The following is a 12,522-nucleotide window of genomic DNA, read 5'->3' on the forward strand; positions in this document are numbered from 1 at the left end:
TGGAGAAAAGTGTAGTCTTAGCGAGTACACCAGTGTAAGAGAAAAAATGTGAATGTTTCCCAAATTACAAATGGCAAAAAAAAGATAGAATTAAAAAAAAAAAAACAGGTAGATGAAACTTTTGGAAATCTTCTGACCAAACAAAATAGTACAACTGTGACTTGGTGTTTCATTTTCTACAGCTTTGTACCTACAACATGTAGGATAAACTTATTTATCACAGTTCATTTGGGGAATATCCAACCTGAGAGGAGAGAAAGAAAACAGAATCACAGAGGTCACACAACCTACAAATACTTTTTAAGTGAAACTATCACTGTATTTTGGTGATATAAAGAGATCTCCAGAAGTAAAATATCCTGTAAGAGTTGAGTGTCAGTGCAAAAAGTTGGCATATGAGTAGATAAAACCTGATAATGCTTCAGAAATCTGATCTCTTCCATTACAATTGTTGCTATGAAATTGTGAGGCTAATTAAGATAATTACAATGGTAATATATTTTTAAAAATAAAAAAGGTGAGGAAATATTACTTGTAAAGTTGTTTCTCAGTAAATTGACCAGAGTCCAGGGGACAGTATTCATTCATTCATCTCTAGGGAAGAATTGATGAGTTGACAAGAATGGGTGTTATGATTTGATGGGATTTTTACTGCTCAAAATTATTCCTTAGAGAATTGATATGATTACATTATAAAGTTTGTGTGAAAATCTTAAAGTACAGTTGTAGCTATTGAATAAAAAAACAGTGAAATTTTTCAAATATTTTCAAGTTTGATATTTTGGTAAAATGCTCTGATATATTTTGAAACAACAGACATTTCACAAAGTAGCCTGAAAACAGAGTCACGGTAAGAATGTTACACACGCTGAAATAGCAAAGCCAAGAAAAGCGATATTAAAAAACAGTTTGATTTAAACTCGTTTTACTGCCTTAGTGTTATGTGATAAAATAGAAAAAATAAGATATTCCCCTACTTCCCAAATTATTCACAAGAAAGTTTGTGAATCAACACAGGTAGGAAATCCAAAGACATTTAATTTTTTTTTGAAAATTTGTAATTTAGGAGAAACTCACTGAGTAATTTTTGAGAGCTTTATGATTTATGTACATACTATAATCTCTTCATTAAATTGTAAGCTTACTGATGGCAAGAAAGGTTACTTCTAAATCTGTGGATTTCTTCACAGAACTTGGTATCCACAACTGTGCTCAGTAAATGCTTGTTAAATAAACAAATGCATGCATATGAAAACATTCATTTTTGTTTACATGCAACTTTTGGGAACACATGAATGTGCCTTAAAAAGTGAAGCACACAGTAAGGGGCAGCTAATGGGAAATAGCATAACCATTGCTTACAGTAGCAAATGAAGAGAAAGGTTTGCCAAGAGCCACTTTGCTCCTTCAGCATGGCTGAAAATAGCGAGCCTTAACATTAACCCCATAAAACCCATTTACGTTACGTGAGGTTCTTGACAACAATCAAGGTCTTTGTGACCTTTTGTACAGATGACAAAAAAGATGTGCTTTTAATCCACTACTTTGCTTCCCCATCATGGCTACTGGACTTCATTTTACATTACTAAACATATTTACTGACTTGCCATGTTCCTACAGTGTTCGAGGTTTTTACTGACTCTCTCAGCTCTTCTAGCTTATTCTAAGATGGTAAATTGGGAGCCTTAGGGAGGAGCCCGTTTTCTTTCATTCTGTTTTAAGGTAGTGCACTTATTAGAAAGGTGACCTGAAAGAGTACACGAGTCCCCTCTAAATACTGCACTTATTATGAGGGAGTAACAAGCATCAGAGAGTTCAGAATCTATGGGGTCTCCAGTTCTTAAACTTTTATTGCCTTTATCCTTGTTCATGGTGGCTGCCTGCCCTGTTCCTGGTATTTAGTTTTCATTTGTTGTAATAATTGGACTGGGCTATATCAATTGCAACTGTTGAAAGTAGAGATAGAAATTGCAAAGATTAGTGTGACATCTAAGTAAAATTTTAAAGGTAATTTTAACATTACTGGCAATGTTCTTAATCAAAACTAATGAAGACATTTCTGGTTTTAGAAGACCTAAAGATTTTAGCTAAGCAACCTCTTTTTTGCCAAGATCATTTATTCTCACCTTCTGCAGCTTGACCCGATAGATGATAATGGGTCTTTCGTGCCTGTAACGGTACAAGTAGTTCATGGTCCATTGACTCAATTTAATCCTGATACAGTCTAACCCGCGAATGTAAGAACAGTAGAATTGGTAGACTGTAGTATTTTTTTAAAAGTAATTGTGGCTGAACATTGCCATATGTCCTCTATGAAGGGATATTCAGTCTTTGTATACTTGAGAAAATAATGTAACCATTGAAATACTAATACAGTTAACTATATAAAAAGAAAGTAATAAGGGAAAAATGATTCTGTTAAAATACCACATTGTAGACTATACAAAGGAGTGCCCAAAATTTTATGAAACAATCATCCTTGAAATCAACTTTTGAAATTGGTTGTAAGATGTCTTACGGCAAGGTTAAGAACACTTTTAGGGGAACTAATTCTAGGACATGATATTTCATAAAAAAGGTTTAGAAATTTTCTGCTTAAATTGATGAAAGATTATAAGCACAGTAACCACTGCAGAAGAAATGACCTAATGCTGCTACTTTAGTAAATAAATGAAAATAAAAAAAAAAACCAAACCCATTGCCATCGAGTCAATTCTGACTCATAGCAGCTCTATAGGACAGAGTAGAAGTGCCCCATAGAGCTTCCAAGGGGTGCCCAGTGGATTTGAACTGCTGACCTTTTGGTTATCAGCCATAGCACTTAACCATTAAGCCACCAGGGTTTCCAAAGAAATGAAGGAATCACTTATTTTAGAATGCTGCAAAGTGTCCCAAGCCATATTTTCATCGTTTGAAGCACCTGTCTGCAAGTCCACAGCACATGTCTCTGGTACACTCAGATATGGAAAATGCAAAATTACAGGGCTATTGATATTTGCCACAACCATATAAAGCATAACTAGGTAAAAAATGACCAGGGAGCCACCAATTTTCCATTTGTTATACAGTTGAGGGACACCGTTGTGGCAGTCTTTGTGCAATCAGTGCACACTGTGAGGTTCAGGCTAATCTAGATCTGCTGTTGTTAATTGCCTTACAGTTGATTCCAGCTCATAGCAACCCCAAGTGGGCAGAATAGAACTGCTCCATAGGATTTTCAAGACTGACTTTTTCGAAAGCACATTGCCTAGACTGTCTTCTCAGACGCCTCCGGGTTGGTTAGAACTGCTAAACTTTCAGCTTATAGTCAAGCACTTAACTGTTTGAACCATCCATCCATCTTAATTAGATCAAGTGGTGGGTTATGCACCAAATACTCACATACTACACATGACTTTCAAATTCACTAAATTTATTTTCAAAGGTTATTTTTCCTAATCTATTTTAAACTTGCAAATGTCTCTACCTCACCTTGTGTGTTGAGATATCACCATAAATTTGACTGATTCTGTGCTGATCTAGTTTCTATTTTAAGTTTTATTTTCATGCTAAGTTTAAAAGAAAGCTGAGAAATAACAAAATGTATAAGTAGATTTGTACATCCAAAATTCAATTTGGAGAGACATAATTCATTTCACTTTCATTGTTTTCAAGAAGGACATTGAGGTACTTAACTGACTAGACTACCAGCTTTATATTAATTAATTAAACTAAACTGTACCATTTTCTATTGCCTGGCAACATATATATATATATATATATATATTTGCTTGTAAGTTATTTCAGGCCAATATTTCTAGGTGATTAATAATTTTCCATATGAAACAATCTTATCTTTAAACACTAGTTTCTTCAGAAAATGATTCCCAACAATGAAAGCTTTGTAAACATGATATACGAATGTCATTTTTAAGCTTTTCCAGTAATTTACTTAATTTATTCAAGTATTGGCTGATCAAACAAGGAATATTGTTTTTGTGGTTAAGCTCCCACCACCAGGGGTGAGAATCTCCTAAAGCTGCCAGTGAAACTAAAACTCTCTTTTTAAAAAAAAGAAAAAAAAAATTAATTATAACCCATTGTTCAAGAGACATTCTGTGGGCTAAGCCTAATCCCATGACCTATTGTTTTGAATCACTTTTTCATGGCTTTGAATCGTGATTACTTTATGACACTAATTTACCTTCACATATATATTGTTGTAGTATTTAAACATTGGCATTAAGAGTCATTCTGTCCCTCTCTTTCTCTGTCCATCCATCTCCATATCATTAATAATTTGAGAAGATTTTAAAATTTTGCCTTTAAAGATATTTATTCTCTATGTCTGTGCATGCATACACCAGCACAACTCTTTTCTCTGTGCTAAAACTCATCCTGTGTGCTAAATCTTTCTCATGTCTTATCTTCACCAAATGCTGCTCCCAAGCGGGTACTGTTACATTTTTTTTCATTTTCAGATGAGAAAATAGAGTCTGAGATTAAGTATGCTGGAGTCAGTGACAGATCTCAGTCTTCGTTCCTAATTTGTTTGATATTAAAACATATACATTGTCACTATTCAAAGTTGACACAATTATTTAATAGCATTTATTGAATTTCAGTGCTTTAAGTTGTACGTGAAGTTCTGTTCTCATTGGGAAAATCACCATCTTCCTTCCCTGACCACCATATACGTTTAGCACACGTATTTACTAAATTTGTTGTATAATGTTTTGAATTGTCCTTTAATAATTTTTTATTCACAATTCTTATTTTCTGTGAGACTACATACTTCTCAAAAATTAGAGTTATGATGAATGCTTAGTTTACGTCACCCACATTTCCTTGCATTGTGCTAAGCCACAATAAAAAAAAAAAAAAAGACTTCACAAAAAAAAAAAAAAGCTAGGTCAAATCAAATTGTGTTCCAGACAGAGGGTTCTTTCATCTTCTGAGGTAATTCTTTGAATCCTAACTCAAAAATTATACAAAATAATGGAAGAGCCAAAAATTGGCAAAGCCACATGTGATTATAAAGAAGAAAATTTTTTTTTTTTTTTTATCAGTCACTTTAGTGTTTCTCACCAAAATGCTACCAGAACTGCTAACAAGGAGGAACTGTGAAACCTCTCCAGTCACTTGAATTCTCTCTTCCCAAATCTCCATACCTCCCACTGGGTTCCATACCAAAGGAAAGAGGACACTCCTATTTATTAATTGCCAAACATTCTCCTTCTCCTGTACCAGCTGCTTTCCCTTTGTTATTTTATTTAGTGACACAGTAGTAAAGATTTAGATGTTAAGAGCATAAAAATGAGAGTCAGGCTGCCATGCTTCCTTCTCCACTCTGCCTCTTGCTGGCTGTGTAACCCTTGTCAAGTAAATTATGTTCTCTACACTTGTCTTCTCATCTGTAAAATGTGGTATATAGCAATGGCCTCTTAACAGATTAAATGTGATAATTTAAGTAAATCACTTAAAACATTACTTAGTACATAGCAAACACTCAAAAAAATGTTAGCTAGTAATTGTAGGGATTGTGGAATTGCTTATAAGTACATTATATAATCACGATAGAAACATACCTCAGCAGTTTTAGACCACAGTCAGTTAAACACAACTGTCTATAACCTAACAGTCTTAGAAATCAAAAGTACAATGTGAAGTACTTAACTATTGTGCAGAACTATTGGTGAGCCATTAAAATATAGAGTACAAGTAGTATTTGGCAAAAGAAATAAATAATAACCTTTTAATATAAAAACAATTTCATTTTAACAATTGTATTGTTGTATGTATCAAAATACATGGTTCTCTGCTATTCTTCCCTCTATACCCTCTGTCCTGACCTATTTCATTTTTATGGCCCTAAATACCATCTCCATGCTAATGACTTACAAATTCTTGCCTCCAACCACAACCTCTTCTCTTAGCTTCACCCTGGCATACCAAAGAGCTTCCTGGACATCTCCTTTTTGATATCTGGAAAACTCAAATTGAAAAATTGTATAATTATACTTTCGATTCCTATCTGTATCGACTCACCCTAAATGCTCAGCACTAAAAATCTGTTCTTCCCCCAGTTTTTCTCATTTCAATGAATGGAGTCCCTGTCCAATCTCTTCCTACTCTCAAATAAGAGGCTGACAGTTACCCATGATTCTTCTTTAAACCTCATCCCTCACATCCTATCCCTCAGCAAGTCCTGGGACTTCTACCTCCGAAACATGCCCCTGTCTTAGTCCAGACCACTATGATCTTTGGCCTGGTCCTTTAAAATAACACCTCGCTTTCTCATACTCTGACCTCACTATAGTCTGTTCTTTGCATTAACTGCCAGAGTGATTTATATATCCCTCTGACATAAATTCCAAAATAATTGCCTTGCCCTGAAAGGCCCATAAGATCACGCTCTTCAACTTCATCTTCTTCCCCACTCCCCGTCACTCACTCTACTTCTGATACATTGGCCTCATTTCTGTTCCTCAAATAGCCCACATGCTTCCCTTATTAGGGCCTTCGTAACTGGTGTTTCTCCTACTTGTCGTGTTCTCCACACTGCTGTCCTCGCCCTTCAGTTTCAGTTTAAATATCACATCCTCAGAGTGTTTTTTCCTGATTGCTTTCTCTAAGTAGGCCAGTCACCTGCTATTCTCTATCATAGACAATTTTTTCTTCAAATTATTTAAGAGCTGTAAATATATATTCATATGTTTATTTTATTTAGTCTGCCTCCCCCACTGGACTCTAGGTCTCACAAAGGTAAATATTATATCTGTTTCTCTCACAATTGTTTACCTAGCTGGTGTCTAGTATATTCTATGCACTCAATAAATATTTTTTGAAATGAATGGCTGAAACAATAGTATTATCCTTTTTTCCTCAGCATTCTTTTCTGGACAGACTGGGATGCAAATTTCCCTCGCATCGAATCTGCCTCTATGAGTGGTGCTGGGAGAAAAACCATCTACAAAGACATGAAAACCGGGGCTTGGCCTAATGGATTAACTGTGGACCACTTTGAAAAAAGGATAGTTTGGACAGATGCCAGGTTTGAAATATGATCCCTTTTCTGTATTTTCTTTCACCTTCCTCACATTTTCTAACATGCATGGATCATGTACTTTCCTAACATGCATGGATCATGTACATGTATATTGGAATTGGGGGTTAGTTTTGACTTTTTGGTATGACGGTAGTGATTTTCTCACTTTTTTGGGGGAGAGGGGTTTCCATAAATCAGATACAGGTCCATAACAATATTTATCAAATACATTCTTCACCATTAATCCCAGTAATGTCATTATATTAAGGGACGATTTGAATGGGTTTTGATAAACTACTGATGTGTTTCCCTTTCTGTAGGTCAGATGCCATTTATTCAGCCCTCTATGATGGAACAGGAATGATAGAAATCATCCGAGGTCATGAATACCTTTCTCATCCCTTTGCTGTGTCTCTGTATGGGAGTGAGGTTTATTGGACAGACTGGAGGACCAACACATTGTCCAAAGCCAATAAGTGGACAGGGCAGAATGTCAGTGTGATTCAGAAAACCAGTGCACAGCCATTTGACCTTCAGATATACCATCCCAGCCGTCAGCCTCAGGGTAAGTACTTGTTATAAATTATCTATCCAGAAAGTATTTTCACCTTAATCATGTAATATTTGAACTGTAAAGTAACTTTTTTAAGCTAACAGTTACTCATATTTTATGTATATTTATGGTGGAGGTTATTCCAGTCTTTATTTTAATAAGTTAAGGATATTTTTTTCACTTTTTATTGATTTTGCATCGAAATAGAAAAATCTTAGAAACTAAGAATTTTGGACCAAGTCCCCTAATTCTTAGTCATTGTTATTTCATCAGTGAAAGACACTGTGGGACGTAGTATAAGGCCTTCAGATTTAGGAACTAAGAATGATGAGTAAATTAGAAGACAGCAACAGGTTCGATTTGTTTCATATATGTATATATGTACATATATTTGCCTGCGTGTGTGCTTATATAGAGAGAGACAGATAAACAGAGAGAAACAGAAAGAGAGGTAGGTTGGTGATGGTTCAGTGGTAGAATTTTTGCCTTCCATGTTGGAGGCTTGGTTTCAATGCACCCTATGTGCAGCCACCACCCACCTGTCGGTGTTGGCTTCCAGGATGCTGTGATGGTCAACAGGTTTCAGCAAAGCTTCCAGACTAAGAAAAAGTAGGAGGAAAGGCCTGGCAATCTACTTATGAAAATCAGCCAATTAAAACTCTATGGATTCGAATGGTTTGATATACAACTGATCTTGGGGATGGCGCAAAACTGGGAAACATTTCATTCTGTTATGCATGGAGTCACCATGAGTTGAGGGCCAATTTTATGGCATCTAACAACAACATATGATTGTTGTGTGTTGTTTTTGTGTGCTGTCAAGTTGATTCTGACTCATAGTGACCCTATATGACAGAGTAGGACTGCCCCATAGGGTTTCCTAGACTGCAGATTCCCAGGTCTTTTTGCCTGCTGAGCCTCTGGGTGAGTTCGAACTGCCAACCCTTCACTTGGCAGCCAAGCCTTAACCATTGTGCCACCGGGGCTCCATATATGTGTAATACATATTTTTTTACATATTTATTTATATTTTATTTATTATTTTTCTATGTTTTTTTCTGTGATACCATGGGTATTCAGTGCAACCGTCCACTGATCCTTTTATACCCCTTGCTTTACCATTCCCATTATGACGTGTGCCAAAACCTACAGAAATCTCATTCCAGTGCAGACAATGTTCCCTTCTTCATTAGTATATTTTTATTTTAGACATGTAGTTCTCAGTGATAAGCTCTCTCCTATGGAGGGTACATTTTCTCCTTTCTCCCTCTTTCAGTGTATAAGGAGCAAATCTTTTTCCAACTCCTTGGCATTTCTAGTGTTGTGGACCATACCTCAGGATTTATTTTAAATTCATGTTGTGTTATCTTCTCCTAGACTTTGCTAAACCAGTTACCTCTGAGATCCACAATATCCCGGGGCTGTCTTTTGTCTTTCTTCAATACTTAGCCTTCATTCTCCCTTGATGCTATTTCTTCTAGCAAAATTTCTTCATCTATAACATTTTAAGTGCCTCACTATGAAACGATCTGATTGAATCTAGTTCTCTTCTGAGATATTCTCAATTTCTCAGTTTCTGTTTTTTTCTGTATAGGAACCCTGGGATATTGTGGAGTGGTTAAGTGCTTGGCTGTTAACCAAAAGGTCAATGGTTTGAACCCACCAGCTGCTCTACAGAAGAAAGATGTAGCAGTCAGTTTCTGTAAAGATTACAGTCTTGGAAACCCTATACGGGGCAGGTCCACTCTGGCCTATAGGGCGGCTATGAGTCGGAATTGACTAGATGGCAATGGGTTTGGTGTTTTGATTTTATTTTTGTATGTAATTGCTCTTTCTTTGCCACATGGGAGTCTCTACGTGCCCGGGACTCTGTAAACAATTACTTTAATTCTTTCCTACCAACCTTGACTCTCTTCATCCTACAACCTGAAAAGTCTGAGAACATTTAAGGGGCAAAGTATACCTTAGTCATTTTTGCACTTAGTAGGCATTCAGCAAATATATTGAACTAAACTGAAATAAGGAGCCCTAGTAACACAGTGGTTAAGAGGTGGCTGCTAATCAAAAGGTCTGCAGTTTGGATCCACCAGCCACTCCTTTCAAAACCCTATGTGGCAGTTCTACTGTGTCCTATAGTGTTGCTAGGGGTCGGAATTGACTCGACAGCAGTTTTTCTTTTTTTAATTGAAATAAGGCAAGAAATGATGATTCTGACTGGCAGCGTGCTGTTAATATAAAATAAAAGATATTCTCTAAAAGTTGCCTTCAACAAGGAGGACTATCTACTCATAAACAAATGCTTTATGGGGATGGCCATCTATTATAAGATAGAATTTGCTTCTGATTTTTAGAAATGCAAAACAATTTACATGGTTATATTTTTCTCCCCCTAGATTGTTTGGTATTTTGTATGAGTTACGATTTTAAATTTAGGGTAAATTAAGCAAATTAAAACAAATTCATGAAAAATGGCCTGTATCTATGTATTGCATCATTTCCCTCCCTTAAAATGGGATCATCATCTTTCATTTCCTAACCACTTTCTCTGGTTTGTCCACGTTGACACGACCCTTGAAAATTCACAGAATGAGAAGGACTGTGATACTCTCAAGCTTTCCTGACGTGCCCTTGTATGTAGAAAGGGAGTGAGAAAATCAGCGTAATATGTTAGGTTGGAGAGAGGTGTCCTTGGGCGTCTTTACTTAAGTGGAGAGATAATTTATATGTGATTAGTCTACTTTATATAAAATAACCAAGTTTTTATTATATGGATCTAATTTAACATATTTTCCCAGGGTTCAGGGTAGATATCGTAGTCTTTTTACACATTTAGAGAATGTCACCTGTAAAGAGAACTTGCTATTTTCCTAAATGAAATGCAGTCCATTTCCAATTTTGAGAATGACCAGAGAACATTCTACTTTTCCCCCATTATAAGGATCACTGAGCATATAACAATCGTTATCCGTCCTGTTTATCTGCTTCGGTGAAGTAACACTTCCACTGCTAGTGAGAAAAAAGATGCAAGAACATTTTGACTATTCTATTATCTAGGATAAAATTACGATGAAAATGATGACAAAGGCTCAGCATTAACACAAGTACAATAATATTAGACCTCTATTTTCTGGTGAATAATAATGCGAGGTTCATGAAAAAATAATAAATTTAAAAAATATATGACATCTACTGCTATAAAATTGAAATATCTTTGACAAATTTAAGATATAAAGGTTAGAAACCATCTTTGAAGTTATCTAATCCTCCAAGTAAGAAATTAATAAATGTTTTAACACCAGCTTTTTTTTACAAGTAACCATCCATCACGTGCACACATTTCTAGCTTGGTTATTGGATACTTAAGCAGAATTAAAAAAAAAATCTATTTTAGATCTTTTTATTTTCCAGAATTATTGTTCTATGGGATTTGGAAAAGCACACCAAAGGTTAAACACATGCCATATGAAGAAGTAACAGTGTATATTTTAGACCTAAAGTTTTAATTTTTTATAGTACAATGGAGTTGAGCTTGTTGTAAATGAAATGGACTTGGAAGCTGTGGCTCAAATCCAAACCAGGGTTCCAGTAGTGTGGCTGACTCCAGAGACCATGCCTCATTCTTTTTTAATTTAGGAAGCTTTTGTATCTCTTCGGAATGAAGCTCATGCCGCATGTTAAACTCTATATCTCCCTTTTAAGGTTTAGCATTAGCACTTTTCCCTTGTGTGGACGCCGTATAACTCTGATTATTAACACATTTTCATATCATATGTGCCTATCAAAAAATGTTTTCAAGAATTCATCCATTATTGAATAGTTTGATTTTAGTTCCTGGTTGTTATCAAAAATAATTTTAATGCATGGATCTGTGCTTAAATCTTTTTTCTATATTTAATATTTTTTTTTAAGAAAAATCACATGGTCTTTTGTAGTTGTCAGAAACAAATACAATGAATACAAGCCCTTCCAAGAAGCAATACTACATCACCCAACTCCAGTTCAAATTGTATCATAGTAATCAAAAAGAAATACTACATATCTATGAAGTATATGTACCCTTTTGGAGATTTGTATACTTGCACATGCTTATACATTTCTACCAGAGATTATAGCAGAATAAGAAAAATAGAGAATATCTGAAACCAACTAATTGGCTGTTGATGCCAAAATCTACAGTCAAATGTTAACAAATTAAATCTAAACCTGGATTTAAAGGCAGAAATGCAACTTGACTAAGTTGGATTTGCTCCAGGAATAATAATATTAGAGGGTACTCTGGTTGAAGCAGAAAAGCACCTGCACCAACCAGCTCAATGCTCCATTGTCTCCATCTCACTACTTTGATCACCAGAGAAGCCCTAAATTCTGGCTAGCATGGTTGCACATTGTGTTCCTGGCTTAAAATATTTCTAATTATAGGAGTAGCAGGATGATATTTCTATATTAAGCATATACTTATAATGTTAAAATAGAGATGAGATTGAAGAGTAGAGAGACTAGTGATGAGGAAAGTCGTTTGAGGCATCTGATAACTCCTGTGTGAAAAAATAGTAAAACAATAAACTCTAGAGTAAAGGAGGAAGGGCACAAAGTAGTAGCTTTGTTGTGCCAGCTACCATGGAGAAGAGGTAAAAAAATATGAATATAAAGCATCAGGAAATTTAAAATTGGAATTTTACCTACAACGTACTACAGTTGCACACAGCTTAGGGTTCTCACATTTTATTCCCATATGCTTTTGGGAAATATATATATATATATATGTTTGTTGTTGTTGTTAGGTGCCCTTGAGTCAGTTCTGACTCATAGCGACCCTAAGCACCACAGAACGAAACAGTGCCCTGTCCTGAGCCATCCTTACTATCGTTGTTATTCTTGAGCTCGTTGTTACACCCATTGTGTCAGTCCACCTCGTTAAGGGTCTTCCTCTTTTCCGCTGACC

The 12,522-nt window shown here is 35.6% G+C and overlaps 1 protein-coding gene across 1 annotated transcript in view; it reads left to right on the forward strand.

Annotated features, from left to right (window-relative positions):
* Positions 1–12,522, forward strand: part of LRP1B (LDL receptor related protein 1B) — a 1,749,164-nt gene that overhangs the window by 1,063,812 nt on the left and 672,830 nt on the right. The window contains exons 25-26 of the mRNA XM_064287257.1: positions 6,869–7,033; positions 7,348–7,592. Coding sequence (XP_064143327.1) covers positions 6,869–7,033; positions 7,348–7,592 — 410 coding nt within the window. The remainder of the gene's footprint in view (positions 1–6,868; positions 7,034–7,347; positions 7,593–12,522) is intronic.

The sequence above is a fragment of the Loxodonta africana genome, chromosome 6 (genome assembly GCF_030014295.1).
Source record: "Loxodonta africana isolate mLoxAfr1 chromosome 6, mLoxAfr1.hap2, whole genome shotgun sequence".
Classification (NCBI taxonomy): domain Eukaryota; kingdom Metazoa; phylum Chordata; class Mammalia; order Proboscidea; family Elephantidae; genus Loxodonta; species Loxodonta africana.